The sequence below is a fragment of the Saccostrea echinata genome, unplaced genomic scaffold, assembly GCF_033153115.1.
Source record: "Saccostrea echinata isolate AGI-Se365-2 ecotype Australia unplaced genomic scaffold, CSIRO_AGI_Sech_v1 ptg000054l, whole genome shotgun sequence".
Taxonomy (NCBI): domain Eukaryota; kingdom Metazoa; phylum Mollusca; class Bivalvia; order Ostreida; family Ostreidae; genus Saccostrea; species Saccostrea echinata.
The window spans coordinates 40,547,140-40,564,780 of record NW_026889803.1 but is presented as its reverse complement, the minus strand read 5'-3'; the positions used below and the strand labels follow the sequence as shown (position 1 = coordinate 40,564,780).

The window sequence follows — 17,641 nt, the reverse complement described above, 5'->3', positions numbered from 1 at the left end:
TATAAGTTGTGAATATATTTATATATCGGAAGACTATTACATATATGAAGTAGGTTTTTCTAATAAATTTATCGGTAAAATTTGTAAATTTATCGGTAAAATTTGTATTTTCCTTTCTGAGAGCATCGTGGCAACGAACCCGAAGTACAGTTTGTACTTCGTAATAACCTTGCTTACATGAAAAGAGAAAATTAATGAATAAGGTATTGTTCAAATATAATTAAAGCTGTAAAATTTTGTGCTTTAATCAATACATTTCAGTTTTTTTTTCTGAATACAGTCTTTTGTATCAAATACTCGGCCTATTCATAGGGCGTTAAACAGCTAAACAGTTAAACAGGGGGGGGGGGGGGCGGAGGGGAGGGGATTCACAGGTACTCGGGTCTTGGTATATAAATATGTATGTACCGGGTACCTTATTGATATGTAAAAAAGGTAAAGTACATTTTTTACAAATCAATAAGGTATATACATATTTATAAACCAAGACCCAAGTACCTGTGAATCCCCTCCCCCCCCCCCCCCCCAATAATCAATTTATCAATAAAATGAGCATATTCACTCCTTTTATCCTTGGCGGAAATGAAATAAGAGCATCTGAAGTACAATATCCATAACATTGTATAACAGGTTTCACAATAAATGTCAATTAAATGATATTGTTATTTTTCAAGATTTTACAAAAAGGGGGTGGGGTGGGGGTGGAGACGTACATTTACTTCCTGTGGGATTTTGAACAAAGTATTCCTTCTATAAGCCTGTAGGTTGCCAGTAAAAACTACAATATATTTTCTGTCGGTAGTGGTGTAAATTCAATTCCCCGCGCTTGCGCGGGATTTCATCTGGTTAAAAGTATATACTGAAGCAAATGAAAAATGACTTTGGACCCCCCCCCCCCGAAAACGTGGACCCCACCATCGCCACCACGAAATAGGTGTTTTTCACATAGGGAAATGGAATTTAGGGGGGTTTTTTGTTTTGTTTTGTTTTGTTTTGTTTTTTTTTAATTTTGTTTTTTTTTTTTTGTTGTTGTTTTTTTTTTTTTTTTTGTTTTTTGCTTGTCAAGAAATTTTTGGGTTGGATTTTTTTTTAATCTTTTGACTAGGGTGGACACCCCCTGAAAAAAATATCCTGGATCCGAGCCTGGTGATTTATGATCGTGATGTTTAGTTTGTTGCTTACAGCTCTTAATTTTGTGTTACTTGATCACTACACTAATGATTTTCTTTAGGAGAGAAAGAGAGGTTGCAATGCAAATTAAAATGCAAAATGATAAATTGTAATTTTAATAAAATATTTTTTTTCATGATAATTCATATACAAGGTGATATTGACACCATCGGACAAAAGTATACATAAAATAACTCTTACATGTATTTCTACACTGCATACCACAAGCGACACAAACTGATGTGCGAAGTTCTATGTGTGTGAACTGTAACCTTTCTGGCTGGTTCGTCCTAAGCCGTTCCCTCCCCAGGGCCGTAAGTTGGGGGCAGCTGAGAGTCATCAGACAATAGGTAGCCTAATGTGTATACAGGGCTGTCGCAAGGCGGATCCACGTGTAGGCCTTGCTCTACTTTTCTTTCTCATGCTTGAATAATGTTTTCATTCAGTCAGTAGAGAAGAGAAAAAATGAAGATGGAAAAGACCAATATGACCTTGATATTGTCCATGTGACATTGGTTCAGGGTCAGCATACATGTACATTCGCTACATTTGTACAAAGTATGAGCATCCATATTTTCTTCATTACGAAGTAAAGGACAACTTTTTAGAAAAAAAAAAAACTCTAGTATACATATATTTCTAATTTTTGTGATGTTTAATAAGTCTCCTTGTTAATTAATTAACCAGCTGTGGCCAAGAAAAATGACATATACAAAGAATGAATCTTCGTAACACTGCTTTCTCGCCCCTTTTTAAATGCAGAATTTTACCTTTTCAAATCAGAACATTGTTATATCATTGCTAAAGTCTTCAAGTATAGTCTGTATAGATACTCATAAAAGATTTTTTGGGGAAAGAGACTTTCAATATACACATTATATCGATTAAATAAAATCGTATACTTCACTGTAAAATCCCGGTTTCGCCATTACAGCTATGTAGGTCATTGTATTATTTGAATGAGAAGGCGGAGCGTCTATCAAGCGTGCGATTAGTAGGAATACATTAGCGTGTGTTTGAGGTGTACTAAGTTTTATGATTAACTGACACCTGAAAAGCCTTTTTTCATGCTAGAGACCGACAAAATATAAGCATACATTTTTAATTTGGCTGGCTTAACTTTGTTTTTTTTTTCTGCTTAACTTACGAGTCGTATTTGAAATGATTAACTAGAAATTCGTTAAATTATTTATACATTAAATACACAATGGAATTTGGAAACAGAACGTATAACGAAGGATACACTATTTTTCATACTTTAAAGAAACTTTAAAAAGAAAGAGAGAGAGAGATAATTAATCCATTTAAGCTTATTACATAATTAGAAATTTTTCATACATATATATAATTTTGCAAAATCCGAGTGCTACAACAAATACACGTAGGCGGTTGAATTATGATATAAATCTACACTCAGTGTATAAAAAATAGATAGTTAAGAAAGTGAAAATTTAAAACGTCAATTAAACGTCAGTTTAACGTCAGTATCATGGTGGATAAAGAAACATCAGTGTCAGTGTACTTTGTACAGTCCAAATAGCGTTTTTTTCAAAAAATCCTATTTATTCATGCCAGAAAAGTTCATATGATCTTCCTCATTTAGGAATTCATTAATTGTCGAAATCCACTCCTGTACTTTTTGATTTTAACCAACTCTCTCCCTGTAGTAAGATAAATAATAAATCACTCCGAGGTATTTTTAACGCCCTTTTTCATTCGACTGATTTTTTTTTACTAATATCTACGTTGATCGGACATGTAAAAGGGTCATACAAATGTATGTTCTTGCTTTTAAACATTATGCTTTAAAAATACCTGCGAACATGGACTTTTTTTTACATGATCTAAAAAAAATAATAAATTGTGAAATTTTGTGCCGATGTAAAGAGTTATAGCATTTGCGTCAGAAGAAACCTGAAGCTTCCCTCTATTCAAATTAGGGGTGCTTTTGTGCAAATGTATTCATCCAGTGACTTTTCATCCGATACACAGGTTTTTTAAGCGCTCCGTACTTCAATTTCTTTCCCTTAAGGACTAAAGGTTTCTTCTATTGGAAGTATGCATTTGTGCACTTGTAACAAACAATTTATTTTTCTAAAGATATGATGAATCGGTGTTTTTCAAATAATGGACTATAAAATTAATGACAGTTTTAACTAAAAAAAAAAAAACCTTTCATATCTTCCAAGTCAATGAACGGAGCACTGATGTATATTTAGGAACAAGGGCAAATGTATAATATATACCCACAATAATTTAAATCTTAAAATTCTGTATTTATGAGACACAAGCAGTAAGTGCAAACTATATGCTACAGGACTTCAATATAAATTGATAGATACAGAAAAAAAGAGACAAGATATTTCTCAATTCTAAAAGTTCATGAAAAAGTCCATCTTCGCTAGCCAAGAGTGACGATCGCTTCTCTTCCCCATTTAAAGAGAAGTGGAGCGGATCGTCAAAAGAGAAGAGGAGAGGATCGTCACCCTTGGCTAGCGAAGATGGGTAAAGTAATATTTTTCAAAAAATGTGTTTTCTACATCATTATTACTCATTTGATTCCTCCATTTTATTAAATGAATTACTTATTGATAAGTATTTTTTTCAGTTAAGTTTTAAGGTATATGAAAACAAAAAAAGAGCTCCATACACGATTTAAATCTAATTTCACAGTAAAGCGTACATGTATGTCCAACGCGTTTTAAAACTACTATGCTACGCAGTCCTAAATTCTTATCAGTGGAGTGTGTCAGTGTGATTTAAATGAACGAACTTATTGAAGCATATCATTTTACCAGGAAAGTTCGATTTCCATTTAAAGAGGGTTCAGACTCCATTTTTTTGAAACATAAAATAGATTGTATATTCATTTTTTCGCCATTTAAATGTTAATGTAGAATGAAGACTTGACCCATTCGAAAATCTTTTTTATATGGCTCCGATACACCCATTTTTTTCTTTTAAACATGTTTAAGTGTCAACTTCAAAAATCAAATTATCAATCAATAAATTATTCAATAAACAGGCCCGTAGAACGTGGTGGTGGTGGTGGTGGTGTGTGTGTGTGGGGGGGGGGGGCTTTTTCTGAGTATGAGAATTACCTTCATGTTCAGCAACTCGAGATGTCTTCATGGTGGAGTTATCTCTCTTGATTCAACATAGCCAAATACTTTGAGTAGAATCGTTTTTGAAAAGGGGGGGGGGGGGCAGAAAAAATTTATTTAATATTTGACAACTTTCCTTTCCCTCTCCCTCCTTCCTATACTACGCGCTTGATGAAATCGTAAGTATGAAATGTTTTGAAATAGGTAGCACTCGATGGGTTTCTAGTGGTGGGTCACTATTTATGGATGGACTATATTTATAATAGTATGGAAGGCTATGGCAATTAAAATGTGACAACCTCTCCTTTCAATGTATTATGTTTGCCTACCATATACATTTTTGGTTGTTATAACCCTACCCTGTTTTATAAATGGTATATAAATGAATGACAAACATAAGGTATTTTAAAACTACAATTCATTATCAGTGTTATATATTCCTTCTTGTACTTTTCTTTGTAAATATGTATTTGATGTCATCGAAACCGATTTGAAATCAGCGATATTTAATCAGGATTCAAAATTTCGCATGCCAGCCACCTTCGAATATTCAAAAGTTAAGGGTTTGGTTTTGTGTTCATCCAAGTGAAATTCGTATGAAATAAAAATCTCAATATCTTAATAAATACTTCTTGTTTACTCTTGAAAACTGACCTTTGACACCTTCCATGGAAAAGCTGTCTTGACTTGTATGCGGTTTGGTTGTCGCTTGCAGTGTCTTGCAGCAATAATGTGCATAATACACTTACAGGACTGCACAGCTACAGGTCTAACAAAACAAGAAGATGACATTTGTTGTATATGTGCAGATAGTTGAACGTCATGGGTACAACTATTTGTTTCGTTCCTAGCAACTCTGTGCGTACTTTTTCCATAACTGTCTGTTTTTCATCAACTAGGCATGTCCGCCATGCGAAATCTGAGAGCTGCCATTCCGGTATTGAAACCTACTGACTATTTCTGCAATCTGATGTCTCTAGTACCTCGATTACACAAAGCAATTAGAGAGATATCTCGTAAAACATCTCCAGCTATTAGAATGTATCGATCGAATTGTTTAATATTGTTTATTATAAAAGTAACATCGATGTTTACGTCATATCAGGGAATGCTCCGTCTTTGATTTTACAATGGACTAGCTAAATTAATACGCGCCAAGTTTTAGCAGTTCCGACTGAAGTTAACGTCTGTTATTTCTTTTGCAGGTAAGGGCTATTAATTACTTGTTTATCAACTAAGCATATTAATTCTACAGATGTAGGACAATGTCATATAATATTGAAAAATATTGCACGAAAATTAAGAACTATATTCCCTCTGCGTAGTTTACATGCGATATTCGGCTAAAGTGAAAGTAGGAGTCCGTAAGTCGATTTTTTTTGGTGCTTATTGTCAATTATGAGCCTTATCTCAGATATATAATATAATTCCTAGTATCAGTAATACATTTCGAGTATGACAACGCCTGCGATCAGATGCACATCGATTTTAAAAAGCTATAATTGAGAAACATTTCGTTTTTTCACCAGAAAGATCATACGGTAGGCAAAGTTACCATGGGCACACAGAACTCCATTTAAGATTAGGCCTATATCGACCGTAGCAAGAGTTACCGAGAAATATATCCTTCCTTTGGCCAGATAAAATTAATCTTCAAATTCTCATCCCCATCTGCCCCTCTCAAAATATCCTGCCCCGTTGTTTTCTATTTAGTTTGTTTGTTTGTTTGCTTTCAATGAAAATATATATAATTAGGTTTTGCTATATAAATTGTTGGCATCGATGGAGATAAAAGTTTTAGAGTTACTCCCCCGGTTGCATTAGAAGTCGCGTGGCGCTATTATAGCACAGGAACACATGGAAAGCAAAAAAGCAATAATTTTTATATAATTAATAAAGGTTGTCAGCGCACTTTAGATGATATTATTGCTACAGAAAATGGTAAATATACAAGAACTGTTTAATAAATAGTGATAAAGGATAAAATAGACACCATGCGTGTTTTGCGCAACTTTGACAATATCGATCGACGTGTACGCGTCAAGAACGAAAATTTGGATGTTATATGAATAGTGGAAATCTGTGATATTTTCAGACAAAGTACGAGTATTTAATATTCAAATCTTTCTTCCGAATTGGAAATCGGCCTAAGTTATTGAATTTAGGCGAATTTAAAGCTTAATTTTGATTGGACTTCATATATGTGAAAAATAATTCTTCAAATACAAAAATGCAATATGGAAAATTTGTCAATTGAGCCATCTCCTACTGGTTTTAGAAGTCGATAAATTTTCTCTGGACGATGTTTTACTTTTGATTTTAATTTTCTTACAGTTTGACTGACCAATCAGAATTTAGCTTTAAATTCACTTGTGATTGTAACCGGAAGTAGAGCAAGCTAGCAAAATTCTTAGGCACTTGGAGGTGTAAAAACGTCTATTTCTTCAAGTAAAATGCATTGGAGCGGAACGAAGCAAGATACATATTGTAAGTAAAGTATATAGAGAGGATTTATCGCGTCAGGCTGTTTAAAAAACTATCCAAATACCCCAAACTCGAATTTGCCTCAAAAAGAGTGTCCTACCCTTCCTTTTTTATACATGCACATACTCAATATTTACATTTAACTTCCAGTGCCCGTGGCTAATGCGTAATTGTACGCCCTGTTTTAATTTTTAATGCGTATTTTGAAAAATTCAATGCATATTTCTGCAAATACGCACCTTATCTGGAGCTCTGGCAACCTGCATGTCCTCGTCACTCCCATCAGTAATGGCGGGTACATCCTCCAATTTGACCTCCATTTCCTCATCCTCATCAGGCAAAAAGGGTCCCTCCACCGTGTAATGATTCTCATTGCTCATGTAACAATGGACCTTACTTTGATCTACTCCTTCGGGGATTCTAATGGTACGGGTAGATTCGCGCACATCGCTATTAAGCTCATCTCCACCAAGGTGTTTTGCATGGATCCTAACAGTACCATCCTTTACGACCACTTTCACTTCGTCGGGGTGGTAGTGGTCCAAGCGGATAGTTTTGCTCCATTTTTCGGAGTTTTTATCAGCCAATGAACGCGGCCAGCAGAGGGCTCTTTACATTACTGGTCACCTGTCTGTATATCGCGCATATCAGACAGGCAAGCCAGTCTAAACTTTCACGTCGTGCAGCGCCACCTATCCTTCCGGCAATGCTATATGATGCATGAAGAGTTGACCGGAGTACCCCAAACTCAACAGCACCCTGCTTTGCACCACAGACGTCGTGAGATACCTCTCGCCTAGGTGGAAATTTAAATGTGTCGGGGAAACCAAAACAGATCACAGAGTGCAGAGATATCGGCCGTTTATATCGTGCACGAAAAAGATCCCTCACTGCTAAATGGCCCTTAGTGCCGAGCGCGTTCAAAAGCTGCATTGGAAAAAATAAACCGTGAGGGATGTTTTGAAACAAATCATAAAAGTATTGACACTAGTTATAATTTGCTTTTGATGCAATCAATCTAACACGGTCACAATACTTTCCACATACAATACAGATATTCCCTTTTTCAGATTTTGTTTAACACAAGTGTTAACATTCACCAGGGACCTATATACTATATACTTAGTATAGGCCTATAGGTCCCTGATTTCACTCACACATTTCGCTTCGCCTGAAGGTATTTTAATTAGCTTGCGAAGCTCCTATCACATTACATACCAGACATTACTTGGATAAACGAAAACTGCAACATTTGTTAATTGAAACTGACACATTTTAAACATTCATCGGTTTATGATGACTCATTGACTCAGCAGATAGCCGTGACTTATCAGTTTATTGTGATTATCTCCCATGCTAGGGCGTAGAGCAGCGGCGATAGATGGCGCATCAATCAAGCCAGGAATTCCTGGCTTAGATGGCGGTAGTCACCTGTCTCTTTCGAACGATAGAGACAGGCAATACCAGTCTACGTGAAAGTTGGGATTTCGCGGGAAAGTGTCCCAACGCATACTACCCTTGAATTACGGCTTTTGACTTGTTCCCTGTAGATTCTGCTGATTTCTTTGGTTGGTAATTTTTGAGTAGTGACCTTTACCTTTATGCAATGACAAAAAACCGGGGAAAATCACAGGTACTTGGGTCTTGGTTTATAAATATGTATGTACCTTATTGATATGTAAAAAAAAGTAAAGGTATGCAGGCTCCGTAATGGCGTCTGCTCAACTCGCTTGTTTACATGGCTTGTTCTTTGAAAACAACGCTGCACCTACCGATTTTTATGCACCGATCGTCTCGGAACACTGATTACTTATTGTAAAAACCCTCACATCTTGCAAATAATTCCTAAAACATGAGTTTTAAACACATTTTCAAACTTTTCGTTAACGTGTCCGGAACTAAGTGCAAATACTAAAAACCGATTCAAAACGACAAATTCCGGCCATTCAGACACTTCAAAATTCTAGAGGCGTTCCGAGAAAACTAAAAATAGTTCTGGGATAATTGAAGTTATATTTAAACGCCATTACTATTCAGACGCCATTACGGAGCCTGCATACCTTTACTTTTTTTACATATCAATAAGGTACTTGCATCATTGTTGCGGTGTTTTTCCTTTGATGTCCACTGTGTTTTTATTTTTGATACACCATGACTAACTGTGCTCTAACAACCATGCTCTATCAAGATAGAACACACCAGGGTAATGATGCAACAATTCCAATGACCCTTGACCTTACATTGATAAAGAAAAAGAATATAAACAAAGTAGCTGACTTTATGAGCAAAATACAAGCACATATAAACATAGTGAAGGTAAATCTTTCCTTAGGTCTACATAAAAAATTCTAAATTTTGCACGTCAATTTTTTTTTTTAAAATCCAAAACGAAATTCACATTTTTATAAATGAATGTTTTCGTCTCTCATAAACTTGAAGCGTAACAAACCACACACAATGTAGTACAGGGAGCGAGGTGGATATTCCTTGTTTTCTAATTCCAACACAAATCGCGGCATCCAGTAATTTAGAGAATCGCTGTTCATCTCGGTCAAAAGTGGATATTTTCCCGTGCCGCACGCCACTCCTTAGCTTGAACATTACCAGGATATTTTTGAGAGTCTATCAAACGCTGAATTTCATAATCGGTCACTTGTACAAACCTTTCATTTTTCGTCTTCGTGTCGACCTCAGGACTGGTGAAATTAACGCCATCGTGTCTAAAATATCTCCTATATCGAAATCCATAATAGGTTCAATTTTTAGTTCCGGTAGATCAAACGTCATACTTCCCAAAGAATCTTCAACCTGCATCTGGTTTCCTAACTGATCTATGGAATTTTCCTTCATAATTTCGGTTTCCGTGTCTATAAGAATTGCGAAAGCATAAAATCACAACCGTCATCCATGGCGTTCAAAATATGAATGGACGAGGTAGAAAGTTCAAGAAATACAGCGCGCTATACTTTTCGAATCACGTGCTCTTTTTTCATTGGTTATATAAAATGGTATGATGAAATTTTGATAGATAATGGCTAATTCAGTGCATGGGAATATGTAGTTGAATTAAGTGCAATTAACGTGAATTTGATAGATCATGGGTAGCTCAATACCCGAGAACAATGATACAAAACATATAGAGTACCTTTTAACTCGTGCATCTTCAGATATCAGACTCGGGGGACAAGCCCCCTCGTCTGATATCTGAAGATACACTCGTTAAAAGGTACTCTATATATTACATACATATTTATAAGCCAAGACCCAAGTACCTGTGGGGAAAATCTCACAATAGTACGGTAATTATCGTCTTTGAAAATCTTGGATTTGCATTTTTACAATCTTATCAATTTATAAGGTTAACGCTAGATGGTACAATGTACAGGTAGGCGAACACGAGTTATCGTTCATAGTACGAGTTATCGTTCATTATGTAGTAGATCTATTCACTCGTACGTGGAATATTCGACATGTGTTAAAATACATGTATACGGAAATAAATGAAATAGTCTTAATTAATATTAATATTCACAGGTAATTTACATTTATTTCACTGGCAATTTACAATTGGTAGTTATATATTAAGTCGTACAAGTAAAAGTAGAAATACTAATCCATATAAACAATGTATCCATTTAAATTAATCATCAAATATGGATAAATTGATGACAAGCGTGGATTTATTCAAATTCAAAATAAAATTCGTTGAACTATATTATTAGATATTTCATTTGTATTTCGATTGATGCAATGTTTATGTGTATTGGGAATAGAAAATCCGCGGGGGAAACATATGTCTAGAGGCTGCTTTAAGATCCCGCCCCCATTTTTACAGCCAATCCAACCCTGATGACCTATGCTCGGCACTTAGGTCCATTGAGCAGTGAGGGATCTTTTTCGTGGCAGCACCTAGTGGGATACGGGACCTCGGTTTATATGGTCTCATCCGAAGGACCGGTCTCCACGTCCCGCAGTGGACCAATTCGAATCCGCGACGTAAGGATCAACTCCTTACTCCGCGACTCTAGAGGAGACGCTCTTACAACTACCACATGCAGGCGACAATTCCATAATTGAAATTTTATCTTCTTTTGATTTCAAAAGTTGTTTTTTTTTTTATTTTCTATTTTACCTGAATGTCTTACTTAGCGCCAAGATTTTATTTTCACACAAAACTCACGGTTTACCTAGGTATATCCGAACGCAATACAGCAAGACATTTGTTAATCTATCAACTTATATTCCTCGTCATTTGCTACTCCCAACTTTTCTAGCTCATGTACATTTCACACTAGGTGATTTCGAGCTATTTTTTCCCTCGAAAGTACAAATATATATATTTCTAAACAATGTACCTAATTTCTCTACCTATTTTTGACAGGTATCAGATTAATGTTAGACATTTGTTTGTTTGTTTAACGCCCCTTCGAGATTGTTCACTCATATTGAGACACCAGCATTTACCGGTGGAAGGCTGCAAATTTAGAACTGAACTTGGCACTCAGGGCCTTTTTAGCAGTGAGGGATTTTTTTTTCTTCTACCGCGACTCGGGACTTCTGTTTATACCGTATCGTCCGAAGAGCCAATCTCTAAGTCCCATGAAGTGAATGGAACTGGGTGTATACATGTAGTTACAACATCTTACAGTACCAGATTTTATGAATACAATACTACATCATCCGTATTTGATCTTTACTGTAACAAAAAGGGGGGTGCAACTGGCCTTTCAAAGAACATTTTCAATAGAAAGGAGTTATGTCTGGAAAAAAGTGGTTAGTTTGTTCATGTATCAGCTAATATTCCTGCAAAAAAGGCTAATTTTCTTACAGACCTATGACAGTCAAATGGTTAATTAAACATAAAGATATAACGCTCTCTCAAAATGTTTCTCCCATGCATCTACGAAGAATGTGCATGCTGAATTCATTTTAGCATATCCTGGAAAATTACGATCTGAAATCCCAGATAAGTATACGCTTCTAATCAAAATACGTTTGCTTTTTACAAGATTAACATGAAAATATAGCCCTGATCGCAGATAATTGTAGCTTGTACCAGCTTAAAAAACTGTACAATATCCACCATTTCTCTACGTGCTTTGGATAGAAACAATATTTATTTTATTAAAAAAAATAATAACCTTGATCCCAGATGTTTTTGTCACCTACCTGTAGTTTCTTCAAACTAATAGTCCAAGACAATACCCTACCTTCTATGGAGAGTCAAAAATAAATTTAACCTGAAGATATGTCCCTGATCTCAGAGCTTTCTCCCACCTACCTGTATAACATTGATACAATGATTTAAACATAACGCTCTTCAATTTTAATAGATCAATATAAAACAAAGTGCTTCGATCTTTCCTTTTTTAATCTGCATAACTTAACATGGAATGAATAGCAAGTAAAACAATTTATTTACAAAATTTCTTATCCACCACATATAATTAATTCATCATTATAAGGCTAAAAGTTCTTTAAAGCAAATAGCAAACAATAATATTTATGCAAAGCAATTAAAATTGCAAGAATGTAAGCAGTGTGTAAATTCAATTAAGAATACGCAAAATTATGACAATTTTTATTCATGAATCAGCTCATCACTGCAGTGGTAAGCTTTTCAGAATTCCACGAATTAACTCTCCAATTTGGGCGCCATGATTGCGACCTTCCCGTCTTTTCCACGGGCAGCCTTGACCTGTTTGTAGTCGACACCCTCGGGAAGAGTGAACTCCTTGCAGAATGACCTGTGCACTTTAATCCCGTCCTCATCACGAGACTCATTCGCAGAAATACAGACGACATTCTTTTTACGAGTAATGTTAATATTTTTGGGATCAAACACGGATAGATCTAAATTCTCTTGGTACGGTCCCTGCTCTGCAACCTGCATGTCCACCTCACTCCCATCAGTAATGGCGGGTACATCCTCCAATTTAATATCAACCTCATCGTCTTCATTAGGAAGCATGGGTCCCTCTACCGTGTAATGATTCTCATTGCTCATATAACAATGGACCTTACTTTGATCTACTCCCTCGGGGATTCTTATGGTACGGGTAGATTCGCGGACATCGCTATTAAGCTCATCCCCACCAAGGTGTTTTGCATGGATCCTAACAGTACCATCCTTTACGACCACTTTCACTTCGTCGGGGTGGTAGTGGTCCAAGCGGATAGTTTTGCTCCATTTTTCGGGTATCTCACGACGTCTGTGGTGCAAAGCAGGGTGCTGTTGAGTTTGGGGTACTCCGGTCAACTCTTCATGCATCATATGCCTAAGCAGGTCCCGAAAAGAACCAGACTGCTGTTGTGCAGACATTGGACGATAGGAAATCGGCATGAAATCCATATTTTCAGTCTATTTCTAATCACCGGTACAAACAAAAAGAAATAGATGCTACAAACCACAAGGTATTACAAGCGTCAGTATGACCACCCTTTTATATAAGAAACGATAACTCGGGACAAAGCAGTTCTGGAAAGTTCATTGATCGCGTTGTTGACTGCCTTCATACGGAGACATGAGAGGGACTTAAAATATTACATAATACAATGTTTTAAAGTGATATCATTTTTTTTAGATAAATTAATAACTAAAAAAATCAAACTTGTATGACGAATGTTTCATTGTTAACTATAACGCTAGATTTTGTCAAATAGAGAGAGAGAGAGAGAGAGAGAGTGAAGTTCTTTTCATGTCATATCCTTCGATCTACCGGAAATTTATGCAATAATAATGAATTTTAATTTATACTTTATTTGGCTATAAATCAGTTTGTATAGCGAGCTGAATTATTAATCAGAATGTGCTTAAACTGGCATTTCATGAAAGTCTGAACTTCACAGTCACCTTACGTATGTGAATTCATTTTAAAATACAAAACATAACATTCTAATATACCGATATACCGGAATGTAGGTGTTCTAGTGATTAAAAAAATCCCAGAAAGCTTGGGGCATCGCCATCCATACGTTAGGCGTCTGGAGTTCTAAATATCAATACTTTTTGCTCATCTTCTAGATTAGCAGAAATGTTTCTAGTTTGTAGGGATTTTAAAATGTCGATTTGTTTAATAAAAATAAAGATTTTTTTTTTCATTATAAAAATCTACTTTAAATTATCTTTATACACAATATAGTTTCTTTTATTTTAAGAGAAAAAAATGCATATGATTTCTAAGTGGATCGTTAAGAAGTTTTTGACAAAATTAGTGTGCCATACTATTCAGAACTTCATATCTTTGTGACGTAGTACTTCGTAATCGGGACTGAATAATCAGCCAATTTTAGTTGTACAGCTATATATAACCGTAGTCCATGGAATTCTTCGAATGTCTTATAAATGTACACTAATTATAGGTGTGTAGTAAAATTTACTTGCACTGTTTCAGTTCAATCTATGTTTTTAAAGTATTTATTTTGTACAACACTGAACTAATTCATCGTAGATCGAGCTGTTGGATTTATCAGATGAAAGAACAATCATCGACCCAAACTCTTCTTTCGGGGTCGATGCACTTTCGGTCATTCACAATGGACTTTCAGTACATACGAACCTAATGAACGAAAGATTACCATACATCATTTTTTTTTAAATGCACGTGACCATGACACTGAAGAGGGGGAGGGGGAACCCAAATGTTTGTACTAAATCCTGCGGCTCAGTTTGAGCTCAGCTTTCCTCATTTAATTCACCTTACACAAAAAATGTTTTATAAAATTGTCTCAACATATTGGAAGTGTACGTATCCTGTTTGTATGAAGTACATGTATACAATTCCACATAATCTTATACATATATGTTATCAAATATTTGTTTTGACAAAATAACATCGATACAATGATTTAAACATAACGCTTTCCAATTCTAATAGATCAACAAAAAACAAGGCGTTTCTTTCCTTTTTTATCTGCATAGCTTAACATGGAATGAATAGCAAGTAAAACAATTTATTTACAAAATTTCTTATCCACCACATATAATCAATTCATCATTATAAGGCTAAAAGTTCTTTAAAGCAAATAGCAAACAATAAAATCTATGTAAAGCAATTAAAATTGCAAGAATGTAAACAGTGTGTACGCAAAATTATGACAATTTTTATTCATGAATCAGCTCATCACTGCAGTGGTAAGCTTTTCAGAATTCCACGAATTAACTCTCCAATTTGGGCGCCATGATTGCGACCTTCCCGTCTTTTCCACGGGCAGCCTTGACCTGTTTGTAGTCGACACCCTCGGGAAGAGTGAACTCCTTGCAGAATGACCTGTGCACTTTAATCCCGTCCTCATCACGAGATTCATTTGCAGAAATACAGACGACATTCTTTTTACGAGTAATGTTAATATTTTTGGGATCAAACACGGATAGATCTAAATTCTCTTGGTACGGTCCCTGCTCTGCAACCTGCATGTCCACCTCACTCCCATCAGTAATGGCGGGTACATCCTCCAATTTAATATCAACCTCATCGTCTTCATTAGGAAGCATGGGTCCCTCTACCGTGTAATGATTCTCATTGCTCATGTAACAGTGGACCTTACTTTGATCTACTCCCTCGGGGATTCTAATGGTACGGGTAGATTCGCGGACATCGCTATTAAGCTCATCCCCACCAAGGTGTTTTGCATGTATTTTGACAGTGCCATCCTTCACGACGACTTTCACTTCATCAGGGTGATAGTTGTCAAGACGAATAGTTTTGCTCCATTTTTCTGGTACCTGACGACGCTTATGTTCCAAAGCAGCTTGTTGATGAGATTGGGGCATTCCGGCCATCTCCTCGCGAAGCATTTGTCTCAGCAAATCACGAAAAGCAGGGGCCTGCTGTTGTGCTGACATTGGACGATAGTAAATCGGCAAGAAATCCATGTCTTTTATCAATCACAGGGACAAAATTTAAAATGTAGTAGGCTACTGAATAAAACAAACTCAGCCTCGCACGGTCGGTGACAGAGAAGCGGAAATACAGTTCAGTGAAAGGACGATAACTCAATCTTCTAGAAAATTCATTGACCGCCTCTGCATCCATTACTCGTGAGAGATGTACAGTTTTTTTATCACAATTTCGGATTTCATGTTATTACATGTATATGTAACATAAGTAAGTGCTAAGTACGAAAAATATAACATAAATGTCATTTTATATACAAAGGACGTGAAAAGTGAGCTTGATATACAGAGCTCTTTTCGCTAAGTAATGAATCTATACATACGAGTTATCTTAAATACGGAATAATTTTTTTTGAAGGTATATCATTCAGCATGAAATGTAATAGAATCACGTTATATTTATATTCAAGCCACATTAAAAAAATGTTAAGAATTTCCTAATACAAGTAAAATCAAATGGTTTTCTCGTTGTCAAAATGAATTTCGTTATCTTACTACGAAAGTCTCATTTGAAAAATAAAATGAAAAGAAAACGAAAAAATATCTAGTAAAAAATCTAAGTTATTTCTCAGTATTACGACATCTTTTCTCGATCTTATAAAAGGAAACGAGACACTTTTCTCGATATTCTTTTTCCGGGTTTTTTTTTATATTTTTTTTTTATTTTTGGTCAAGTGAGACTCCTCGGCTTCGTACCCCCCCCCCCCCCTCCAAAAAGTAAAATAATTAAAGAAATGAAAATTAAAGAATGGAGAAAAAATTAAAAAACAAAAAAAACAAAAAAACAAAAAACGGAAAAAAAAATTAAATTAACCATCCATAGAATTTTGTATGCGCCTTAATAGACCGTCTACTTCAGTAGAAACATAATGATCTAGCACATCTTCGCTAACACCTGTGTCCACGTCTGTTCCAATATCTTGTGGATTTATAATAATCCTCTGTACACGTCTTGTATCTAGATAAACAAAATAAAATCCAAACCATTATAGATAAATGAACAAGCTTGTTATGGAAAAATTAAATAAGCTCTTATATGGAACATTTGCACGGTTTATTTGGTAAAATTTTAAAACAATTTACTTTTCTTATCCCACCATTTCCTGAGCTCCATAGCTCCCATAACTATCAGTGAAAATCCAGGCAACGGCATTGTGTGAATGCTATAATAAAAGATAGTTATTCAAAGAGAAGGGAATATAAGACAATGGAATTATGATAATTGTACTTTAATCTGTACGGTTGTGATAGAACCTCAGACCAAATCTTTCTAGGTCTTGTCAAAATATTAATCGTGTCACTAAGGATTTTGGAAATCATAAAAAAAAAACGAGCAATCATGCATTTTTAATGCAAAATTATACTCACATTCAATGATACGTTTGGCAGCTCTTTGTGTAACACTGTCTGTGGTCCAAAATTCAATATCAAACAGACGAATGTTTCCAAATATCAACGAAGAATTTTTGTTGATATTTTATCAGTAGCGATAGACTAGTTATCCACTACTTACAATGGATTGTGACGTAAAGTGCATTATGACGTCACAATGCGTTTAAAAGCAGCACATTCTCTATCCAGAGTTGTCGTTCTCGCCATGCTTCTGCAAGATTCTTGAACGGTGAAAAATTTTATCACAATCATTTCTAATTATAATAATGATCAATAAAATGTATTTATTCTTAAAATACCAGTATCATCCCTTAAAGAGGTTCGCTCCTGAGCTTTTGAGCATATTTTTGTCTTAACCTATATTTCAAAAATTCTGCATAATGTTTTATTTCTTACAATAAATTTGTTTTCTATAATGCCAATTAAACTATATTCTATTAAAACCCCATGATTAAATTCCATACCAAAAGCATTAAGTGAGGAAGTATATTTTTTGGCAGAAGGTTTTTTTTCAGTAAATGATAATTTTTTCTCTTTCGAAGTATTTTAAGAATGGCTAAGTTTGGATTCCTATTTTTCATGCAGCCTGCAAAGT

The 17,641-nt window shown here is 35.3% G+C and overlaps 2 protein-coding genes and 1 long non-coding RNA gene across 3 annotated transcripts; all 3 read right to left on the bottom strand.

Moving 5' to 3' along the window:
* Positions 1-12,111: 12,111 nt before the first annotated feature.
* LOC133172491 (uncharacterized) lies at positions 12,112-13,261 on the bottom strand. The gene has a single exon (XM_061307380.1). It carries the CDS (start codon positions 13,108-13,110, stop codon positions 12,394-12,396), a length of 717 nt encoding a protein of 238 aa, XP_061163364.1. The 5' UTR covers positions 13,111-13,261; the 3' UTR covers positions 12,112-12,393.
* Positions 13,262-14,654: 1,393 nt separating this feature from the next.
* LOC133172566 (heat shock protein beta-1-like) lies at positions 14,655-15,732 on the bottom strand. Its single transcript, XM_061307487.1, has one exon. It carries the CDS (start codon positions 15,631-15,633, stop codon positions 14,917-14,919), a length of 717 nt encoding a protein of 238 aa, XP_061163471.1. The 5' UTR covers positions 15,634-15,732; the 3' UTR covers positions 14,655-14,916.
* Positions 15,733-16,479: 747 nt separating this feature from the next.
* Positions 16,480-17,128, bottom strand: LOC133205864 (uncharacterized). The gene is made up of 3 exons (XR_009723672.1): positions 17,023-17,128; positions 16,738-16,817; positions 16,480-16,612 (listed from the first exon to the last, which is right to left on the bottom strand). It is a non-coding gene; the product is annotated as an uncharacterized LOC133205864 (long non-coding RNA).
* Between the last annotated feature and the right edge of the window lie 513 nt (positions 17,129-17,641).